We start from the raw sequence: 24,189 nt of genomic DNA, 5'->3' as shown, positions 1-24,189 counted from the left end.
ATTTATAATTTTGCGCATACTTGGTGTATTGAAGTGTCGAATTTATAATTTTGCACTGTCGAATTAGACTTGATGTATTGAACTGTCGAATTTATAATTCTTAGGTAATAGTTGGAGTATTGAACTGTCGAATTTATAATTTTGCGCATACTTGGTGTAAAAATTTGAGTTGTTGTTTCATGTAAGTGGTGATTTGAATTATCATTCGAGGTACAACGTGTCGAGTTGTGGTTGTGCAAGTGCGTAGGTTGATGAGTGGAGGTATGCCTATGGTTTCAGTTTTATTCGGTTATATAGTTGGGGAGCATACTTAGGAGACAGAGTCCATTATGTGGAATTGTTATCTTTCATTGCTTGAGGTACGTCAGGTTTAGTGTTGCTTCGAATGTTCGATGCTATTTTAGTACTTTGGATTTGTGTTATATGTTTTACTTTGGTTGCTTTGTGCGCGTATATTGTGTTTTGTGTTTAATTCGAGGATGAATTTTTTTTTTAAGTTGGGGAGAATGTGATACCCCGTGTTTTCAAACTTGATTTGTCAGTTTGGTTATCCGTTACAAATTGGTTGTTTTCTTGCATTCATTATTATTTTGCATTTCAATATTTTTCTTGTTATGTTTCGAACTTGATTCTGAACTTGATTCTGAATGGTTATATGTTAGAAGTAACACTTGTGATACCTTGGTTGTGTCTTTTTGAGTGTCTTATATGTATCCCATGATCTCGTATGTGTTTGATGTTGATTCAATTTATTTTCGGGTATATATCAAAACAGCATTCGCATGTTTTCCAGAACTGTCCTGTTTTAGTAAAACGTTGATATCTCCCAATTGACATATCGGATCAGGCCCATTTTTTTATATGTTGTTCATAAGAGTATATTCTAGCATGTTTTAAATTTTCACGTTTTTTTGGATGCTTCTAACTCTCAAAATGATAATTAAATCGTGGTTTTTATCAAAGCCCATGTAAAGCCCGCATAAGTCTATAAGTAGACCCATATTTTCATGTGAGCAGTCCCCTTTTCTTTTCCACAAACCCTAAAATGAATATCTTCATATAAAATACACATTTCCTTTGTTCTAACAAGCCCGGATGCGATTCATTACGCTAAGAACTTGATTTTTCATCATACTCGCAAGATCTACGCGATTTCTACGTTGTGTTCTTCGCTGGTGGCTTGTGGATCCAATTGATTTCGGTCCAGCCCTTTGAACCTTGGGTTAATACATCAATTATAATCTTGTCCATCATTCTTAGGTAATGTTTTTAATCCTAATTGATTTATGGATTCGTTGTTGTGTGATTTTGCCTAGAAATGCATAATATAGGATTTTGATGGATTGAATCGTCGTTATTGATATGCTATGTTTAAACTACTGATGTTATATGATTAAATGATGGGTTATACATATATGATCTGATGTTATAAGTTTTGGAAAGTGTTTGGCATGATTCAATAACGAATTGGTGTAATTAAACAATGAATAGGCGATTTCTAGACTTGTGCGAATTGGATTCGTTTAATGAATTATTTAATGGTTGAATCCAAATTGATTGATTATTAAGTGTTCTTATATCAATAGCTACTGATATAAAAAGTTTTTATTTGTAAATGAGAATTGAAATTGGTTTGTGTTGTAAAATCTCTACGATTTGCGAAATTGACAATTCTACGAAAGTTAAACGCAACGATTGCAAAATGGTTTTCAAATGCTATATCTACTGATCTAATATTTTCTATATGATGTTTTTATGTTTTTAAATCAGTAGTAACATATTTTGGTTCATCGATTGTTGGTTTTGAATCGTTTGGCTAGTTTAGGCAATTTTCGGCAAAATTGCCAAATTTGATTATTTGAGTGCTTTGGCTTAATTTTGATTTTGATCAAATTGTTAATGGCTGGAAATACATTTTATAAACTATTTTGGACATTTATAAAATGATAGTTTACCTTGGGTCGTTTTAAAAATCAGTGGTTGTTATGGTATATAAGTTATGGTGAATTTTACAAAGGTGCTATGGCTATCTAAGTTAATATTTTAGATTTGAGTTTAAATCTTTAAAAGGTGTTTAAATCCTATTAATTGAATTTAAGATGGCCTTTTTAAGTGATGTATACCTTGGGTGAAACTTGTCAAGTGTTGGCAAGCTATATGATTTATTGCTTTTAAGGTTGGCATTGTTAAGCTATGGATTGAGTTCTTATTTTCAAATGACTTTGGTTTTATTTAAGGATTGGTTTTATACTCTGGTTTTCACTTTGGCTTATGGTTGGGTCGGGTTAGACTTGTGTCGCCCGACATGTTGTGTTGAGCTATACTGCAGTTAAGGCTAACACACTACTCTGGGAAACTCTTTGGTTTAAAAGAACTATTTAAGTTATGAAAAGGACTTCGGTTTTGTTTTTATGGATACGAACTCATCTAAGCTAACTTGCCTAAATTGTTTAAAGTGAATGATATGAATTCTTTGGTTTGTTTGATACATAGATGTTTACCTTACTTGTGTTGTACTTTGGTTGTGTTCAAGATGCTAGTCCTATGTGGTGTCTAGTATTCTTAGAGTTAGGGGTTGTATGGATTTTAACTTATACATTGTTTTAGACCCGTCGAATGCTCGTGCTTCGGAGTCTACGCAGGGTTAGCTGTTTGCCAAGATTTCACGTGGATAAGCAAGCAGTGAGTTTGTAGTGCTATTTACCACTTTATTAAGTACCGCATCATATTTTAATATTATAAATGCTTTTGAACTGTTTTTACGGATTATGGATCTGGATTGAAACGAGCTGCTCGATAGGCTTGTATCGAGACTGTGTGCACCAGTAAGTACTCTGGGATCGGCAGACTAAAGTCTTGCTTACGCTGGTATATGACGAGGATATGTTCCCGTCCACTCTGGGTTTATCAGTATGCTATGTCATACTTACGCTGGGATCATTTCAATACTGTTTTCCATAATCATATTATATTAGTATAAAATGTTTTGATTTAAGGGTTTTAAACTTAATAAATGTAAATAGTATTGCGAACTCATCTCAGTATATCTGACCCCGTTGTTTTTCCAAATTTTCCAGGTTTATGATTTGAAAGCTGGTCCACTCCGATTCTTGATTCTTGGAGGTTTTTATGTCAATAAAACTAGTCTGTTGTTTTAAACTCTTAGACCGCAGTAGCACTAGTATAGTGTTTGATTATTATACTTTGGTTTGTCGTAGTGGTACGACTTTTATATTATTATACTTTCGCATGTTACATTGGATTAATATATTTGAGGCATGATTCACAGTTTCGGATTATTATCAAGTTATGATATTAGAACTGTTGTATAAACTGTTAGACTTAGGTTGGAGTCTCGGTTTCCCCCGAGCAGTGGTTTTCTTGCAGGTTCATTTGTATATAAGGTTATCCGCGAGGCTTGCTACGGGTTTTGGTACGACCATACCCATACCCTAGCGCCGGTCGCGATCCATGAAATTGGGTCCTGACACTTCTCTTATCTAAAACATATACTTTTCATATGTTAGTTTTTTTTATAATTAATTTTTCGGTGACGGATTTCAACTTTTTACCAACAGAAAACTTAATTTACCAACGGATTTCAACTTTTAGACGGAAAAATCCGTTGCTAAAATGCTTTTTTTCTAGTAGGTTAACCGTAATATATCAATTCTTTGTTTTTTGGTAAATGATAATATATTAGCTCAACCACAATAGTGGGAGGCACAAAGTTTTGCAAGGCAAAACTAAACAAAATTACAGAAAGAATTCTAAATTTCTAAATATATCCACCGTAATATATCAATTCTTTTCAAAATATAATCAATATATCCACTTTTTTGGTTGTATGAAATTACTAACCGATCTTAAAGTAATTTTGAGGCTTGTAGGGCTGGCTGATTTCATGGACTTTATTGCTCTAATAACCCAATTCTCCTCTTTGTTTTTTGCCTCATTTTCCTGCCATAAAGTATATTTGTTTGAGTAAATAGATCCAAATCTTCTCTACTTTTTTCACGTCTAACCAAATTTGGTAACTTTCTTTATTTTAACCCAATTTAAAATTTAACAGCAACTTCTAGCCAATTTTAAAAATTACTTAAATACCACGTGATATTATGCATTAAAATATAGCTTTTTGAAGTTATAATAAAAACTATATAAATAAAATAAAGTTTTTTGATGAAGAAAAAAATACACTGGAGCTAGAAAATGCCAAGAAATGAAAGATCGAGCCTTTTATGACAAATTTTAATAATGATACTTAAATCGCTACAAATTCAAAATTTGTGATTTTATATGCAAAAAGCCCATAATTAATATCAATTTTTTTGTTAGATTTGTAAAAAGGTGAAATTGTTTAATTTTTTTTTTTCAACCATTAGACCTAAAATATTGAATAAGATTTTTTTTCAAACTCCATATGTTTTCTAAATTATTCCACAAAATCAAATAATTCTATAAATGATTTTTTTATTTAGTCCGAGTTTTTTATGAACCTTTTTCATATAAGTTTTACTATTCATGATATATATATGAAAGGAACCCATTTAAAAAATACCATGTGATCTCTTTTCTATAGTTTTGCTATAAATAAAATATACTTACAAGAGCAAGTAAGATGTCCTCAACTCTATCTTTGGAGAAACATTCATTAATTATCTCCAATCTAATTAACAACACACAAATTAGAACCCAAAATCCATTAAGAAAATGTAATCAATATATATTAATTCAACCACAATATATAAATTACAAATTACCTCTTATAAATGCTGTCTTCCTTAAGCTTAGGCCTTTGTGAAAATTTGTTAATAACTTCATCAATTGATGTATTCTCCGATGATATTAGTGTTTGGAGAGCATTTTCCAACGAAGGCAAATCCTATTCGCATTACAAGTTAAATTACATGAAATATATGCATAAGAAGTAAGATTACTAAAAAAATAGAATGGTTTCAAAAATATCTAAAAAAATATTATTGTTTTCATATAATGACCTCTAATATGAAATTTAATTTTTAATTCAAGGGATAAAAAAATTCACATTTTATTTAGAAAGTTTTCATATGATTTCAATTCGGGTTTCACATAATCCAAATTTCACTTTAAGATAATGCTATATTTTAAGAATAAAATTTTCCTCCAACCTTGGTTGTAAGAAACTCCTATAACTATTGACATCGCACCTTTTGAGTGGCCTCTTTAATATCATCTAGTATATTTAAAAAGTTATAACTTTAGTTCCTATATTTTGTTGAAAATAATATTTTACTTATCTAGAGTTTTTTTTCTTCCAAATAATAATTCTAAAACTATAATTCTTATTAACATTCTATTATGAATGAAAAATTAAATTAATAAAACTTTTCTCATATATAAATAATAATATAGTCTAAAATTTAATTTATTATTGTATTAATTATCTAAAATTATTTAAGTGTACCATAATTTTAAAAAATAAAAATGGATGAAGTATATGTTTATTTAAAATAATGTATTATTTAAAAAAAATTATTAATAAATTTTTTTAGTAGCTTAACTTATAATTAATTATTTTTAGTTAACTAATTTAATAATTTTTGTTAATTTCATTCCAACTATCATTTTATTATTTGCAATACTATCATTTAAGAAAACTAAAATATAGAGAAAGATTATCAATTCAAAATAAATAATCATACTACCGTCGAATTTGCAATTTTAGAAACCACAAGTTGTTTGGGCATGTTTTATGTAAAATATAGGAACTAAAAATATAATTTTGTAGATATATTAAATGTATTAAAGATAACCACTCAATTAATGCCATGTCAATGGTTGTAGGAGTTTCCTACAACCAAGGTTGGAGGAAATTTTTATTCATATTTTAATATGTGGTTTCAATATGAAAATTATATATAAAAAATACATTCAGACCTACTGAAATTGTATGAAAACAGACCTATAAACCGCAAAGAAACTTACTGAAACTATACTGAAATTTTGTTGAATCTAATTAAAAATCAAAACTACTGCAAAACTATTGAGAAAATCCTGGATACTGATTTTTTAACAAAACATAGTGAAAATACTAAATTGACATTCAAAATCTAATAAATTCAACAAAAAATAGGGGTATTTGCAAAACAAATCCCAACTTTCACTTGTGTGGCGATTTAATCCCAACATTTAAAACGTTACGAAACAAATGTCAACCTAACTCCAATCATTTTCCGGCAACTTTATGCATATGTGGCAGCCATATTGAATATATTATTAGCATATTAAATCCCAACGTTTCAATTTTTTTTAAATAAAAGCCCAACCTTTCGTGTTCTTACACTTTATAGTATAAAAAAAGTTAAAAAAAACTGCGGGAAAACTAATAGAGGCTACAAATTGCAAAAATAATTTGTTTCGTAATATTTTAAACGTTGGGATTAAATCGCTATAAAAATGAAATGTTGGAAAAAAAAATATTTCACCACTGTAATTATAAATTTTCTGGATTCAATCGGAGAATTATTACTCTGGAGAGAACAAAATGTGTAGCGAGGCCACATGCAAACATTTCTACTCCATTTAGTCTGGCTCCGGTAAGTCCTAAGTATTCTCCTGTATTACAAAATAAGATTAAAAGAAGCTAACTATTTTTATCATCTAATAACATCATGAAAAATAACTTAATTTATTCTATATATATATAGAAAAAAAATATATGATAAAAAAATAATATTACCAAAATGCCCTGGGAGCCTAGAAAGAAAATGTGACGCCCCAACATCTGGGAATAGTCCTATGGAAGCTTCTGGCATAGCAAATACCTACAAATATAAATGTTATTTGATTATGGCGAATCAAAATTAGTTTTATGCACTTGCTGATTATTCCCATAATCAAGTCACACAATTGTATAAATAATAAAATATAAAATAAACAGTCATATAACGAATTAATTATTTTAATGCATGAGGCAGAGAGTTCGACTCCCGACTCTCTCAAACTATGGTTTGTCAGTTTAAAAAATACATAATAGTACTAATTAATTTCTGTTTAACCACCGCTAACAATTAACATAGAATAGATCATATTTGATAAAAAACAAACTTAATAATAATTGAAATAAAATTATTTACATTATACTACGATTGATAAATTAAATATTTTAATTACCATTAATAAAAACAATAAATACTTGTTGTAAACCAAACTTTACCAGTTCCTAGATCAAGACTACTAATTTAATAAGAAAAGAAGGAATCCGCCTATTGAAACGGACTCTTTAGGACTCACCAAACAAAATCCGAGTCTCAAAGGGACTCTCCCATAAGGACTCTCCCATAGGAACTCTCTCAATTTTTGCATGAATCATTATATGCCGAGTCCCACGAGATCCGCCCGTTAAAAATGGATTCTCTATGACTCGCCGACCCTTAAACTTCCAAGTCTCAAGGGATCCACCCATTAAACTGGACTCTTTAGGGCTTGCCAAATATGTACCAAGCCCCATAGAACTCATCCCTTTAGGACCGAGTCCTTGTGAGCTCGTCCAACAAGAGACCGAGTACCAAAGAACTCAGTGAATATCGACACTCCAAAATACCAGCATAAGGATCTAATTCCAATACGGATCTACAAGAATCAAATGCAGCACCGACAATCTAGAAAGTTTTTAACTCATCTATAAGATAATTTTAGAATCCTAATCCCACTCGGATAAGAACAACTACAAAATAGGACTCCTAATCCTATCAAGAATCCCAGTCCTATTAAGAATTTATCAGGTACATCCTCACCAGACTACTATATAAGGAGTTTGGGGTATATCTGAAACACAACATTACATCGGGTAACGACAGCTCACGTAGTAATCTTAATAAAAATTATTAATGTTATACCTAACTCTTGCATTGAGTAGGTTAGAGTGAGAAACCCAATCAATTTTTCGGACCTTGATGGATCTGGTGAATCTACTATAGCGGTGGTCTTCCCACTGGCCGTATACCATCAAGCTTTGATGAAGATGATAAAACAATTCTAGAAAAATTTAGACCAGATGGCTCAAGAGGCCAAAGACGCCGCTAAAGCTGATGTGAAAAGCATGAACCTTCAAAGGGCAGAGTATGGGACTCCACCCCACTAATCGCCATAGGAGGAATTTTGAAGACTCATGAGAGAGACTACGGAGAAGAAGGAAGAAACCCAGAAAATCAAGAGAATGATACGTGAAATAATGGAGAGAAAAACGATGAGAGAAATGAAGTAAAAAACCCAGGCGTGATGAACATGTAGATGAATAGGATACTATTATAAGGGGCAAAAGAACGGAGAAGGGGCCATAAAATCGCACCCGAGGAAGGCAAAAAATCAAGAAGAAGACGAAAGAGAGTCCTCCGAGTCTCTCCTCAGGAGCAAGACCATGTATGTGGCTGAGAACGATTTGGAGGAGGAAATATCCCGTGCCTTGACAAATTCAAAGCAGGAGAACTTTATATTAACGAATTAAGGCTGAATGGCTCACCCCCTCACTGTTGAAATCTTGGAGGAAAAGATCCCCGTCAATATGAAACTACTCATTCTACCAATATTCAATGGAGAAGGTGATCTAGGGGACCACATCTCACGATTCTACGCAATAATGGAACTACTCAATACAACAAATGCAATCATGTACCGAGTCTTTCCAACTACATTAATGGCCAAATATTTAATCGTATGAAGTCTGGTTCAATTTAAAATCATACTGCATTATTTAACAAATTTTTGGCCAAATATTTGACTAATATACCAGCAAAATCAACCACAAGCATCCTTCGGACGTGCAAACAAAGGAAGGAGAAACTCTTCGAAATTATGTGGAAAGAATTAACAAAGAATTAAGTCATGAAGATTGATAATATAAATATGGACATAACAATCAAAGCTCTTCAGGAAGGGATTAGGTTCGGCAAATTTGTGGACAAGTTGTTAATCAATAAACCAGCAACATCATCAAATTTAATGCGGATCGCCCAAAAGTATTTTAAACTAGATGAAAGAAGAAGAACCATCTAAAAAGAAAAGAAGTAAATCCCATGTAAGAACATGATAAGAGCCCCATCATTCCATTATTTGGATAAGATGAAATGAGATAAGTTTGTAATTAAATTACATATTAATCAATCACATGCTAAATAAATATTAGCTCATAGTATTGTAATGTTCAGTGGAATACTACAATATAATATAATCATATTGGACGTTTTGGAGTTTATTCATTCTTATAAAGATTAAAAGCACAAATGATATAACACTCGACTTAATAAGAATCAGCCAAAAAAGAATAATCCAAATAAGGCTTCACCAAGAAGAAACTCGGCCTAAAAAGGCTTGGTCAAGAAGAATAAGCTAAAGAAGGCTTCACAAAGAAGGGATTCCGCCTAATAAGACTTGATCAATAAGAATAAGCCAAGAAGGCTTCACAAAGAAGGGATTCGGCCTAATAAGACTCGATCAAGAAGAATAAGCCAAAAAGGGATTCGGCTTAATAAGGCTCAATCAAGAAGAATAAGCCAAAACGGCTTTACCAAGGAAGGACTCAGCCTAATAAGGCTCGATAAAGAAGAATAAGCCAGGAAGGCTTCACCAAGAAGGGTCTCGGCCTAATAAAACTCGTCCAAACAAAATAACCCAACCAAGAAGGGTTTCAGACTCATAAGGCTCAACCAAGATGAATCATCCAAGAAGGCTTATCCAAAGAATATCCCAAAAGGAAAAAAGATATAGGCTTTACCAAACCTTAAATAAGAATCCCAAGAGAGAAAAAGAGATAGGTTCTCACGAATCTTGAATAAAAATCACAAAAGAGAAAAGGAGATAGATTATACCGAACTTCGAACAAAAACTCCAAAAGAAAGAAAAGATGATTAATTCCATAAAAAAAATCACGACCTTCACACTTTCAATTTAATCACGACCTATAAAAATTGGCATTTAAAGGCACAATCTATCATTTTGTTTCAAATTTATCACCAAAGTAAAATTTGATGTATTTTACTAATTAAAAATTACCAATCCTACATATTATAACTGAAAGATAATATATTTGGTGTTGATTTACAATTTGGTTCTTTCATTAATGGTTTAGTGGAGAACTTAGTCAACAAAAATACACCGAAATGATAGATTTGAAAAAAAATTATGATTTTCTATGGCAACTTTTAAAGGCCGTGATTAAAATACTTTATATCAAGATCGTAATTTTTTTATGGAATTAACCCAAGAAAAAAAAAACAGTGTCTTCCGAACTTTGAATAAAACCCTCAAGAGGGAAAAATAGATAAGTCCTCCTGAATTTTAAATAAAAACCCCAAGAGAGAAAAAGAGAAAAATTCTCATAAACCTTAAATAAAAATCCCAAAAAGAGAATTAAAATTTAGATTGACCTTAACAATCCTAGATTAAATTAACTTTAAGGAACTTGCCTAAATAAGGGAATAAAAAATTTAAATTAACCTTAAAATTCAAGAGTTTAAATTAACTATGAAAGACTTGTTCATATAAAAGAATAAAATAGGGTTCAGAATAATCCAAAATTTAAATTAATTCAAAAAATTCAAAAAACAATATATAAAGTCTTCGCACAAGGAGAAAGCAAAAAATGTAACTTTAAAATAGAGCATTATCGGGAAAAAAATTGTTATGGATTGCTCAAGAGAATAGCAAAAAAATAAATAATAAACCATAAGTGACCATATTTCAAAAAGAGGCATAATTACATTATGAAATAAATATACTTGTAAGGGGATTCGAAAAATTCATATTTGTCCAAAAAGAATGCCAAAAAAGTAAAACTCTTAAAATCAAAAAAATAATTATATAAAGAAAAATGAGAAAATTTATCTTGAAGAACAATTACTCATTAAAAACGTAAGCATGATTAGCATTCAAAGATGTTGACAAAATAATGGGTTATAAACCCGGAGATAAGATAAAAGCGACATTAAACAACCAGATAAGCAGGTAGAACGATGTGCCTAACATAGAAGACATGTTAAAATTATGACACGTGGAAAAGATTCAGTATGTCGAAAAAATTGACAATGCTTATGTTGCCCAAACCTGAGGATTCACTTATAGGGTTCACCCATTGAAATGGACTCATAAGCACTCACCTAAAGATGAGGGTTCGCTCAATATTAGGACTCTACACAACGATGAGGGTTTATCCAGTATAAAGATTTCACCCAAAGGTGAGGATTCTCCCAATAAAAGAGCTTCACACAAAGACGAGGGCTTCATCCAAGATAAAAGCTTCAGCCCAAAGATGATAGTTTCACTGTAATACCCTGTAAATTTAAATTGATAAAATGGCCATGCGTCCTATTTAAAGGGACTGGAATTGTAAAGATAAAAAAATATTGGCATTAGGAAAAAAATAAATTTTAAGTAGGTCGATTATAATTATCGAATTATAATAAGGAAATTATTATTCGTCAAAGCGGTTTGAAAAGGACTAAAAAAAACCCATAAATTGGAATAAAATAATTTATAAGTTCCGAGCTAATAACTTTTATGTCAAAGTCCATAAAATAATATTAAGAAAGTATCATTAAAATTTTATAAAATTTGAACATAGTTTATTTTATCAAGTGGGACTGAGCAAGATCTCGGAAATCGTCAAGAATTAATATAAAATAAAATATAAGTCTCATGCGAATAAAAATTATATTTTTATTTGTTTTACATTTCATAGAATTTATGGTTAATGTTTCGTGAAAATTAGAATTACCCTCCTTCAGTGTTACAGACGAATAATTAAAAAATTAGGTTAAAATGCATGATTGAGCGGTTTGAGCCAAAGTATATTTTGACCAGACCATATATATATATATATATATATATATATTAAAAATCGAGGAATTGGTATCAGAATACCAAATTTCACACAATTGCTCTCATTTCACGCACATGGGTGAATCAATTGGATTTCTTCGATTTAGCTCCGACGATTTCTTTTTTGATCTTTCAAGAATTATGTCATGCTTCATCATAGGGCTTCAAGTCAAGGTCTATAATATGATTTTTTATGTATTTGTGGCTGTTTGGAGTTAGGGTTTTTAGTTATTATTATACGATCGTATCGAACTATTGAAATCGTGCTGTTTTAAGCATCTTTACTATGGAATTGGATAATTTTGGTGTGTAATTAACAGAAAAGCATGTTGGTATGATTTTGGGACGAGGTACGGAGTCGAAAAGGCCGAGACGACCTGCTTAGGTCTCGCCCATGTTGGGCGCGACGTGAAGGTCGCCGAGAACCGAAACGCCATTCCCTACTGCGATAGAGGTCTTCCGGGGTTCAAATACAAGAAAGTCAAACTTTAAAACATAACCAAAGATGCTTCAAATGAGTAGAAACGTAATCGTAAAGAATTGTAATTGGTTTTCCAAACCAATTAAAGGAGTGTGTCGAGAAAGCTTTGGTCATGTAAGTCTATTAAAGAGCAATGTTATAAAAGTATAATGGAAAGTGAAAGGAGCGAGATAGTAAAAAGAAAGATGTTGTATCCGTTTTAGTAATTCGTCGTAGGGTTTATATCTAGGGTTTATTATTGGATATCAGGCGCATTTGGATATTGTTGCAACAGAGGACCCAATGAGCTACCGGACCGACGAGCTTGATTATCCAGGGGATCGATCGACATGTTCATTCTATAGATATTTGGATAGCGGTCACTGTTTGCAATTTACTTTGTTCATTATTACTTAAAGTTATTTGTTGTATTATAAGTAGTATTATAAACGCATCGCATATTATATAATTTAATTATAATGCTTATTATGTTATCGTTTGTTTAAAAGTATAAAAATCAGTGTGTGATCTGAGGGAACGAGCTACCTATTGCGTCAATAGGATTGCGTGATCATCGGTGTCAGGGTACGTCATAGGAGTCTTTCATATATTAGATACGAGGTTAACTCGGTGGAACTATCTCTAGACCTGTATCTAATGAGTAACTCGGTTGAACTATCGTGGGACTCACCTCGATCGTTGGATATAAGAAGTGGTAGCTGTAACTCGGTCGAATAATCTCGGAACTGTGCCACATGGTATCAGTTAACTCGGTTGAATTATTTCCGGACCATACCATAAGGACTAAGAAAGTCAATATCGTTAAATATAAATAATAACACATAGTCCAGGTTGTGTATGGGAATTAGGGTTTAGATCGGATCTAATGCTCATATTGTATTATGTTCTATATGTATTCTTTGTTTAATGCGATGTTATTTTATATAATACCATTAGTAACGTGTAAGTTCACTCAGCATTGTCTGATTCCCCCCCCCATAATTTTCTCCTATCAGGTTTATAGTATAATGAAGGGGTCGAGCTTAACTTTGTTCCGGAAGTCTCAATTTGAGTATTCATTGGAAATCTTTTGTTCCTTTGTAGAGTTGCAGTAGTCCATTGTGGTCGAACAGTCCGTGTCAAACGGTTTTATGGTTGTGTTTAACTCTGATGTGATTTTATAAATGAATAATATATACATATATTTTAGTAACCGTTTAATCGTTTATTTCGAAGTTATGATTTGTTTGAAACAGGGCAGTGTACCGTTATATGAAAGATTTGTAAAGATCTTGCTTTCTACGTTTATGATGATGGTTTTCAGATATGTATGACGAAGAGATTTCTGAAAACGTATTTTTGTATTCTTGTATTTTCGTATGTGTTATATCGCAAAAGGTTTATAGTGGTTATAGGCTTGATAGGGGTTTCAGAGCTAACACTTCCATTCCCTAGCACCGGTCGTGACTTGAGATTTTGGATCATGACATTCACCAAATATAATGGCATCGCTAAAATAAAAGGGAGCCAAAATAAAAGGGTTTGTTAAATGAAGATAAAGAAAAATGGCTAAATTCCAACAAAGGGCATAAATACCATAAGAAATTGGCATACTCGTGTCACGACCCGATTTCCACCTCGAAACTCGAGCCGAGACCGGCGCTAGGGAATGGGAATGGTTGTTCCGAAACCCGTAGCAAGCCTAAAACCTCTATAAATTTTTCGCCTCTTAAATATAAATATATATCGTACATCGCGTACGACCCGTTTTCAGAAAACACCGTTAAAACATTTTTCCGTTTAACGTGGAAAACACATTCTGAAAATATTCATATAGGCGATATCGCGCTTTCAGAAATGCTGGTTGAATAACCCTAGTTATTCTGACCCACGCGCATTTCTGAAAACCGGTGCGGTGGTACAGGGACTTGGCTCACGTGCCTTGCCTCGCAGGCAGCCCTGTTTCAAACCGCGCACCCGAACAATATGTTTAATAAAATATATCGAACACTTTCCTTTTCAAAGCGTTGTATCAAACATATTTAAAAACATGCACAGCAGGCACACAAACGTAAGGCCAGCTAAAACTACACACAGTGTCTTTGCAGACCAAAGACACGAAGCTTGGCCACCCGTAGGGGACACCATAAAACACCATATGCCTATTGAGTAGCCACTTATTAGAGCTAGACAAAGTCAGGTTCCTATCAGAGTATATAGACAGAGGAACCATGACGTGGCTACAGGCATATCGAACCTATATACACTATTGCAGCAGCTAAGAGTTTAAAGTGTTATTTACATAACAACAAGATAAGCTTCCCTGATGGAAAAGGGTGGAAGCTCGACCAGACCCGGTAGCTAGGTACCTGAAAATGATAAACAACAACGGGGTCAGAAATATAAATATTTCTGAGTGAGTAGATAGGTTTACAGTTAAATACCAAAATCGCGTATATACAAAATGTCGGTATATAAAAATATTACCAGTCCTCGATCCAAATGAAACCCTAATCCTGATTACGTTATAGTGCTATCATATATATAATGCATATGCACAACTCTTGTTTAATACAGGATGAGCTGTATACATATGTATCACAGCCATCTTGACTCTGTATTGGGTTGCTGGGCCGGAACTTAAATCACTGCCACCTCAGGACTACCCATTAGGTTTAAGCCGCTTTATAAGCATCTGGCTTAAAACCTAATCTCAATATGTATGCTTATAATATTTACCTCTCATCTAGTTCATTAACACCGGTGATCACACAGTCCTATTGTTGCCCAATAGATAGCTCGTTTCAGTGGATCTTCCTTGGCTAAGTTTCATACTTAGTGCGATTTATGATTTAAAAACAATTGAATACTAATATTCAAAAGTAAACAAATGAACTCACAAACACCGCTAGGTCTGGAACTTAATCCTGTGGTTGTGGTCAGACTGCTGGCTAGCTGGTCGGACTAAACACACAAAGCAAACAGGATAAAACACATCAATATATGTTTCCTATAAAATTTCTAGGTCCTTAAACCCAGATCTAGGTCAAACATATAATCATTCAAACACGTAACACTTATGGTCTGTTTTTTTTTAAAACCATATTATAAATTCTCGTTTTGAGAAAACGTTCTAACTTCACTCTAGAAGTTATTTTAGGTATTGAAATACCTAAAGAAAACCATTTATAGTATAGACCTAATTGTCAAAACAATTCTCGGTCATATACTAAGTATTTAGCAAAAGCGATTGCTAAATCTTTAAAACTGTTTAAACATTGACTTTAACTCTTTTAAAGTCCATTATAAACGTTTAACTTTACTTTTAAAATCTCCTTTTAAAAGTCTTTAGGTTTAGTATATAAAACCTTTTCAATTTCTTCTAACACAAGTTATCGTTTTAAAACGTTTTCGAATCAACGAAACTACGTCAAGTTCTTAGGGCAAAAAGCCCAAAAACAAATCCCTATCCGTCAGCGTCTCGGCACGGTGTACGATCGTGCACCTTGGGTGCATGATCGTGCACCCCAGGGCAGTGCACGATCGTGCACAATTGGTGCACGTTCGTGCACCCCAGATGGTGCACGTTCGTGCACCTTGGGTGCACGTTCGTGCACCCTCTCATGGTGCACGTTCGTGCACCCGAGTGCACAGCCCCGGGAAAGTTGATTTCCCGGGCTTTCCGACGTGCTTTAACTCCATTTTTCCGCCCCTAACACGTATACACATTCCAATCTATCCATATTCACGTTCGAAACGTAAAACTAATACGTTTACGTTCGATTCGATACGGTAACCGTTTATAAACGAATATATATTCGAAATATATCAAAATATATCAAAATAAACGTTTAATACGGGTATACTACCTCGATTACTTGAGTAATCGTTGAAGAAATGGAGTTAGAATCGAGAAATGGATCGAACGGCCAGAAACCCTAAATCGCCGAAGTTACAGAGAAGCAAGTAGCTGCTTCTTTTCTTTCTGAAGAAAGAAATGAAATGTTTGCTTGATTTTGGTTACCACTTAACATATATATACTTATTGGTTAAAGTGCGCTTTAATACTAGCTCAATCATGCACTTTAAACCAACTTCTAAACTAGTCGTTCGTAGCCAAAACGAAAACGACTTCCAAATTTCGTGAAAATTTTACCAAAAATCTAATAAAATATAGAAAGAATAAAAATATTATTTTTATTCCCATCCGACTTATATTTTATTCTTAATAAATCATTTTCGATTTATTAAGCCCGCATTGACTGCGCTTGATAAAATTTCTGCTTCCAAATTTTATCAAATTTTCACGATAACCTTTTTAAAATATTTCGCGAATATTAGCACCAAAAATATTCGCTAGGGACTTATGAATTATTCTGCACCCAATTCATAAATCCATATTCTCTCCGTTAACTATATAACTAATCAAATTTAAATTCTAGAAATTTAAATTTGCAATCCTATAGCCATATTAAAAATTTAGGGACACTTGTAAATTAAATTTATCCTTAAATTTAATTTACCTACTCCCGTCTAATAAAATATTAGACACGTGGCTATATTTTAACCCTTAAATTTCCGGGTTATTACATTCTCTCCCCCTTATATAAATTCGTCCTCGAATTTACATATACTTACTTTTCACTTATAATCCAAATTTCACTTATACCTAATCTCACTTCATGCTTTGAAAAGCACAGCACCATTTTGACTGGCATCCTCAATCATATCCCTCTTCCTCACTGTTGTTCTCATCATCTGTTTGAACTTCCGTTCTACAAACAGATTGTTCACTTTGTATACTCCTCTTGATCCTATAACTCGTATAGAATACCTTTTACTCCTTAGCTTAGCGTCTTGCAACCATTCCAAGGACTAATCTCTAGTCTTTCTTGTTAAGCGATCCAAGTAGGTTGGTATAAGTTAATACCATTTAACTTACTACAGGGTTATCATAAAACTAAATTACCATTGCTAGCTTCCGATAACTCCTCTTTTATATACCACCTTTGTCGCACATACGCATTTTACTTTATTTTTTTTGTTTTCTTTTCAACCTTAGTTGTTTGTTTATGGCTCATCTTATTATTGAGATGACTTTTAATATGTTTTATGATTACTGTTTCATAACTAACCACTCATCTTTTAGTTTTTTTACGTTTCTATACCTTGTATAGAATGTCCTTTTATTTACTCCTCAATCTATAGTAACTTCCTGTTACAGATTGGGTAACTGATCTCCTCTCCTTTCGGAATGTGGTTGCGTAGGTGTGGGTGTGGTTATTATCTAACTACCTCACTATGAAACACCTTCTAACGTCCTTTACAATCACCGCAAAACTATATTTCCATTACTAGTTTTCGGGATATCCAATGTTAATTAGACTTCTTAACTTCTTCTCCATATACATATCTTCCTTGTTCACAGCTAACAGTTTTCATAACTGTACTATAGCTGTTACTATCGTGTTTAATTAACTGACAATCAACTTTAGCTCCACTTTCAAACCGTTTTACATTAAAACCAAATGTTCATTAAATATTTTCTACTTTTAGTCGGCCATGCATTATGCATTTCTAGCTCGACACTTAAAATACATGTATGCCACACGTATATTCCGTTACCAGTCAGCCTAGACTTCACAGTCATATGGCCCGGTTCTCGGAATTTATTTTTTTGAAATTACTGTCTCAATACAGTTTTCAAATTCTTTTTATACATATATGGAGCTTATGTTGACAATTCCAAGCTAACTAAAGTTTATACTTACTATCGTGATCACTTGCGCTTTTGGCTCACTGCCAAAATTCACGCAAGTTTCACAGCATCACCTTCATCTTCAAGCATCATATTCCTCTCCGTTCGTCAATTGCAACGGTTAAAACTTAGATAACCGTACTGGGATTATCATATTCCAATATCAAACCGATCTAACGGTTCGATCGCTAATTACTGGGGTTTTACTATACTCTGTTAGTATCCAGATAACATCTGAAACTTACTCCTTTAGTTCACCGTCTTCATCTCTTTCTTACCTTAATAACATTTTCATCTTATGTTAATCCAAGGTTTATTATACTGTTTAAGTATATTATTTATTCTTTAAATAATTAATAATTATTTATTAATGAATACCTTGTTTGACACGACTTCACAAAGTCTGTCTGTCGTTAACATAATCAACGACTCTCTTTATTCAGATCAGAACTAGTAGTGTAACTACTTGGTTCTGAGTATTATTTTCCTCTTCATTATCTGTCTTTTAATTGATTTGTTGTTGTTTGTTGGTTAAGTGCTGAGGTTTACTTCTCTCAGACTTATGAGTTTTGGTTTATCTAACCACTCGTTTGGATTTAAGAGATACGTCCATTACTGACATCTACTCTGTCTGTAAGACCAATCTCAGATCCATTTTAATTAAACACATGCGTATGACTTTGTTCACCGACAGTTACTTGAAGTCAAACTAACCGAGTTGTGTTTAATTATATCCTACTCTCTCTTATCTTAATCGCAATTATCTTCTATTATCTACTCTTGAACTTTTATTTATCATAAAAGTCCATCACTAGACTTATCTCTTAGTCTATCTTAGAGTAAGAATGTAAATTCTCACTTCCTACTCTTCTCAATCCTTAGTAATTTCTGATGTTTCGGGATGAAACATTAGAATCCAGATCCTTATTGTTTATTATGAACAATAAAAATCATAACATCTTATCTTCGCTATCTTGTATCCTACCTTGACTTTATTACAGAGTTTTCGTTTGAGTATGCTTACATTTTAAAACAAATACAGTTTGTTTTGTAAATAAATTGTTTCTCAACAATTTATTTCACAAAAATTTTGTTTAATAAACAAATGGTTTCTCAAACCAATCGTTTCAAACATATGTGCATATACACATATTTCACCCACATATACAAGTATATGTGTGTACCAGCTGGATTTTTTTTTAAATTTATCTCTTCAAAACTGTGAATCTAACAATTCACATTTTAAAACTTTTGTACAATTGTGGCTCAGGGTGATGACATCTCTCATCCCCAAAGAGTTGCTATACAATCCTCTTTCTCTTTGATTTACAATATACATGATGCATGTCCTAACAAAATCATTTTATATAGGTATATGGAATTCAAGTATTCCATTTTCTATAGTGATTGTTGCAATATGCATTCATGATGCATCTGAGCACAATAATACATTCTTTTAAAACAAAACTGCAATACTCACTTTGTAAGCTTCTTTTAAACTACTTCTTCGTAACATTTCAAGTTTCTTAATCCTAATACTTTATCCTCACATTAGGATTATTATTGCTTCACATCATTTGGTTGTTTATCAATAATTATTGATTTCTATTTTAAGGATGCACGTTTTTAACATCCCTAACTTGTCAATTCTCATTTATCATTTATCTTTTAATGTTTATTTGTATGTGTATTTCTTTTTGTTTAAGAATATAATTTATATCTGTAGTTTATGTTTTCCAATTCTAACGTGAATATTGAAAACACATAAACAGACTAACTTAAACATTAAACACATAACTAAACATTACCTGACGATGATCGCGAAGACGGAAACGCCTCACGAATCATCGGGCCTTTACCTCGCCCTCCGCGGAATTTCAGTTTTCCCTTATCCTTTCCCCCTCGCGGAACAAAGTAGGGGTTGTAGTGCTTCGCGGGTCCAGAGTTTCCTACCCTAGGAAATGTAGCAGTAGGTTCTTCAGGTTTGGTGTGATAGTACGGCTGGAGGGGTATGTCATTCCTCCTCAACTTACTTTCTATCTGCTTCGCACGTCCAGCCAGATATGCTACAGAATCAGACTTTACCGCCATGAGTTCCTCGAACTCAGGCCCTAAACCTTTGACGTACCTACTTGCAACTTCCTCACCATCACGAACTAACTCAGGTACTTCTTCACATAAACGCATAAACTCAACAGTATATGCCTCCACATTCAAATCTTCCCTAGTATACTTATCCATATAATCCCTCAACCTATCCAAACTTTGGTTCTCTTGTACCTCCCACTCGCTCACGTATTCCCATGACTGATTCGGCGAGTGTCTTATTTGTTGTTGAACCCTCCTTAGATGGTCCACCTCAGCTAAGAACTCTTTTACCTTAAATCCCAGATAAGCTGATGTAGCAGTCGATTCAGACACAGAGCTATGGCTATTTCCAGTACTGTGTATGTCTTCATTCAACATTCTCTCTAATTCCTCTACTCCAATAGCATCCTCCCATATGTCCATGTCACATGCTGATGTTGAGTCAACAGCCTCTATGGGAACAGATGTATCAGGTATAACAGGCAAACCTGGTACATTATGTGGATCAGACCCCACATGCGTATGAGCTCTACTAGGCCCAGACATACTGAAACACATGAAATTTTCAGCATAAGTACCGTATGTAATAGTTATAGAAAAATCACATTTTCATATAACAGGTATCAACTATTAAACCTATATAAGCAAAACATATAACAATCACACACAATTCAGAGAAAATCTAACTATTTTCTCGAACAAATATTCAGAGGAAATCTTCGCTTTGTCCTGTGTTCAAACAGAACCATTCTCCTCAAATACTGGTCATCTGTTCTGACCATTCCGCTCCATGTTTGTAATGTGCTTCCAACTTAGAAACATCTCACATGTTCCATCAGTTGTAACGTATCTCGAACACAAGAACAACTCATGTGTTCCTGATCAATACATCAATACATATTACACACATGTATAGCTGCTATCTATAGCTGATTGTATTCAGTAACTGACAACTGATCAAGACATGACTCGAATCCTATGTTGCTGCAATAGTTCACTAGGAATTCTTATGACTTCTAGTACCTCTACTTAACATATATCAGCAACAATACTTCGGACATTCAAGTCCTAAAACATTGCTCTGATACCACCTTTGTCACGACCCGATTTCCACCTCGAAACTCGAGCCGAGACCGGCGCTAGGGAATGGGAATGGTTGTTCCGAAACCCGTAGCAAGCCTAAAACCTCTATAAATTTTTCGCCTCTTAAATATAAATATATATCGTACATCGCGTACGACCCGTTTTCAGAAAACACCGTTAAAACATTTTTCCGTTTAACGTGGAAAACACATTCTGAAAATATTCATATAGGCGATATCGCGCTTTCAGAAATGCTGGTTGAATAACCCTAGTTATTCTGACCCACGCGCATTTCTGAAAACCGGTGCGGTGGTACAGGGACTTGGCTCACGTGCCTTGCCTCGCAGGCAGCCCTGTTTCAAACCGCGCACCCGAACAATATGTTTAATAAAATATATCGAACACTTTCCTTTTCAAAGCGTTGTATCAAACATATTTAAAAACATGCACAGCAGGCACACAAACGTAAGGCCAGCTAAAACTACACACAGTGTCTTTGCAGACCAAAGCGCGAAGCTTGGCCACCCGTAGGGGACACCATAAAACACCATATGCCTATTGAGTAGCCACTTATTAGAGCTAGACAAAGTCAGGTTCCTATCAGAGTATATAGACAGAGGAACCATGACGTGGCTACAGGCATATCGAACCTATATACACTATTGCAGCAGCTAAGAGTTTAAAGTGTTATTTACATAACAACAAGATAAGCTTCCCTGATGGAAAAGGGTGGAAGCTCGACCAGACCCGGTAGCTAGGTACCTGAAAATGATAAACAACAACGGGGTCAGAAATATAAATATTTCTGAGTGAGTAGATAGGTTTACAGTTAAATACCAAAATCGCGTATATACAAAATGTCGGTATATAAAAATATTACCAGTCCTCGATCCAAATGAAACCCTAATCCTGATTACGTTATAGTGCTATCATATATATAATGCATATGCACAACTCTTGTTTAATACAGGATGAGCTGAATACATATGTATCACAGCCATCTTGACTCTGTATTGGGTTGCTGGGCCGGAACTTAAATCACTGCCACCTCAGGACTACCCATTAGGTTTAAGCCGCTTTATAAGCATCTGGCTTAAAACCTAATCTCAATATGTATGCTTATAATATTTACCTCTCATCTAGTTCATTAACACCGGTGATCACACAGTCCTATTGTTGCCCAATAGATAGCTCGTTTCAGTGGATCTTCCTTGGCTAAGTTTCATACTTAGTGCGATTTATGATTTAAAAACAATTGAATACTAATATTCAAAAGTAAACAAATGAACTCACAAACACCGCTAGGTCTGGAACTTAATCCTGTGGTTGTGGTCAGACTGCTGGCTAGCTGGTCGGACTAAACACACAAAGCAAACAGGATAAAACACATCAATATATGTTTCCTATAAAATTTCTAGGTCCTTAAACCCAGATCTAGGTCAAACATATAATCATTCAAACACGTAACACTTATGGTCTGTTTTTTTTTTAAAACCATATTATAAATTCTCGTTTTGAGAAAACGTTCTAACTTCACTCTAGAAGTTATTTTAGGTATTGAAATACCTAAAGAAAACCATTTATAGTATAGACCTAATTGTCAAAACAATTCTCGGTCATATACTAAGTATTTAGCAAAAGCGATTGCTAAATCTTTAAAACTGTTTAAACATTGACTTTAACTCTTTTAAAGTCCATTATAAACGTTTAACTTTACTTTTAAAATCTCCTTTTAAAAGTCTTTAGGTTTAGTATATAAAACCTTTTCAATTTCTTCTAACACAAGTTATCGTTTTAAAACGTTTTCGAATCAACGAAACTACGTCAAGTTCTTAGGGCAAAAAGCCCAAAAACAAATCCCTATCCGTCAGCGTCTCGGCACGGTGTACGATCGTGCACCTTGGGTGCATGATCGTGCACCCCAGGGCAGTGCACGATCGTGCACAATTGGTGCACGTTCGTGCACCCCAGATGGTGCACGTTCGTGCACCTTGGGTGCACGTTCGTGCACCCTCTCATGGTGCACGTTCGTGCACCAAATGGTGCACGTTCGTGCACCCGAGTGCACAGCCCCGGGAAAGTTGATTTCCCGGGCTTTCCGACGTGCTTTAACTCCATTTTTCCGCCCCTAACACGTATACACATTCCAATCTATCCATATTCACGTTCGAAACGTAAAACTAATACGTTTACGTTCGATTCGATACGGTAACCGTTTATAAACGAATATATATTCGAAATATATCAAAATATATCAAAATAAACGTTTAATACGGGTATACTACCTCGATTACTTGAGTAATCGTTGAAGAAATGGAGTTAGAATCGAGAAATGGATCGAACGGCCGGAAACCCTAAATCGCCGAAGTTACAGAGAAGCAAGTAGCTGCTTCTTTTCTTTCTGAAGAAAGAAATGAAATGTTTGCTTGATTTTGGTTACCACTTAACATATATATACTTATTGGTTAAAGTGCGCTTTAATACTAGCTCAATCATGCACTTTAAACCAACTTCTAAACTAGTCGTTCGTAGCCAAAACGAAAACGACTTCCAAATTTCGTGAAAATTTTACCAAAAATCTAATAAAATATAGAAAGAATAAAAATATTATTTTTATTCCCATCCGACTTATATTTTATTCTTAATAAATCATTTTCGATTTATTAAGCCCGCATTGACTGCGCTTGATAAAATTTCTGCTTCCAAATTTTATCAAATTTTCACGATAACCTTTTTAAAATATTTCGCGAATATTAGCACCAAAAATATTCGCTAGGGACTTATGAATTATTCTGCACCCAATTCATAAATCCATATTCTCTCCGTTAACTATATAACTAATCAAATTTAAATTCTAGAAATTTAAATTTGCAATCCTATAGCCATATTAAAAATTTAGGGACACTTGTAAATTAAATTTATCCTTAAATTTAATTTACCTACT

At 33.6% G+C, this 24,189-nt stretch overlaps 1 protein-coding gene and 1 long non-coding RNA gene across 3 annotated transcripts in view; one reads left to right on the top strand and one right to left on the bottom strand.

Moving 5' to 3' along the window:
* Positions 1–24,189, bottom strand: part of LOC126673966 (probable 3-hydroxyisobutyryl-CoA hydrolase 3) — a 61,653-nt gene that overhangs the window by 12,314 nt on the left and 25,150 nt on the right. For both annotated transcript variants that reach the window (XM_050368303.2, XM_050368304.2), the window contains 5 exons: positions 6,722–6,806; positions 6,512–6,597; positions 4,764–4,885; positions 4,609–4,669; positions 3,862–3,960 (listed from right to left, as the gene is read on the bottom strand). In XM_050368303.2, the coding sequence (XP_050224260.1) occupies positions 3,862–3,960; positions 4,609–4,669; positions 4,764–4,885; positions 6,512–6,597; positions 6,722–6,806 (453 nt within the window). The remainder of the gene's footprint in view (positions 1–3,861; positions 3,961–4,608; positions 4,670–4,763; positions 4,886–6,511; positions 6,598–6,721; positions 6,807–24,189) is intronic.
* Positions 519–3,167, top strand: LOC126673969 (uncharacterized). The gene is made up of 3 exons (XR_007639422.2): positions 519–1,260; positions 2,608–2,682; positions 3,078–3,167. It is a non-coding gene; the product is annotated as an uncharacterized LOC126673969 (long non-coding RNA).

Source organism: Mercurialis annua, linkage group LG3, assembly GCF_937616625.2.
Source record: "Mercurialis annua linkage group LG3, ddMerAnnu1.2, whole genome shotgun sequence".
NCBI classification, from domain to species: Eukaryota; Viridiplantae; Streptophyta; class Magnoliopsida; order Malpighiales; family Euphorbiaceae; genus Mercurialis; species Mercurialis annua.
This window is presented reverse-complemented; position numbering and strand designations above follow the sequence as displayed.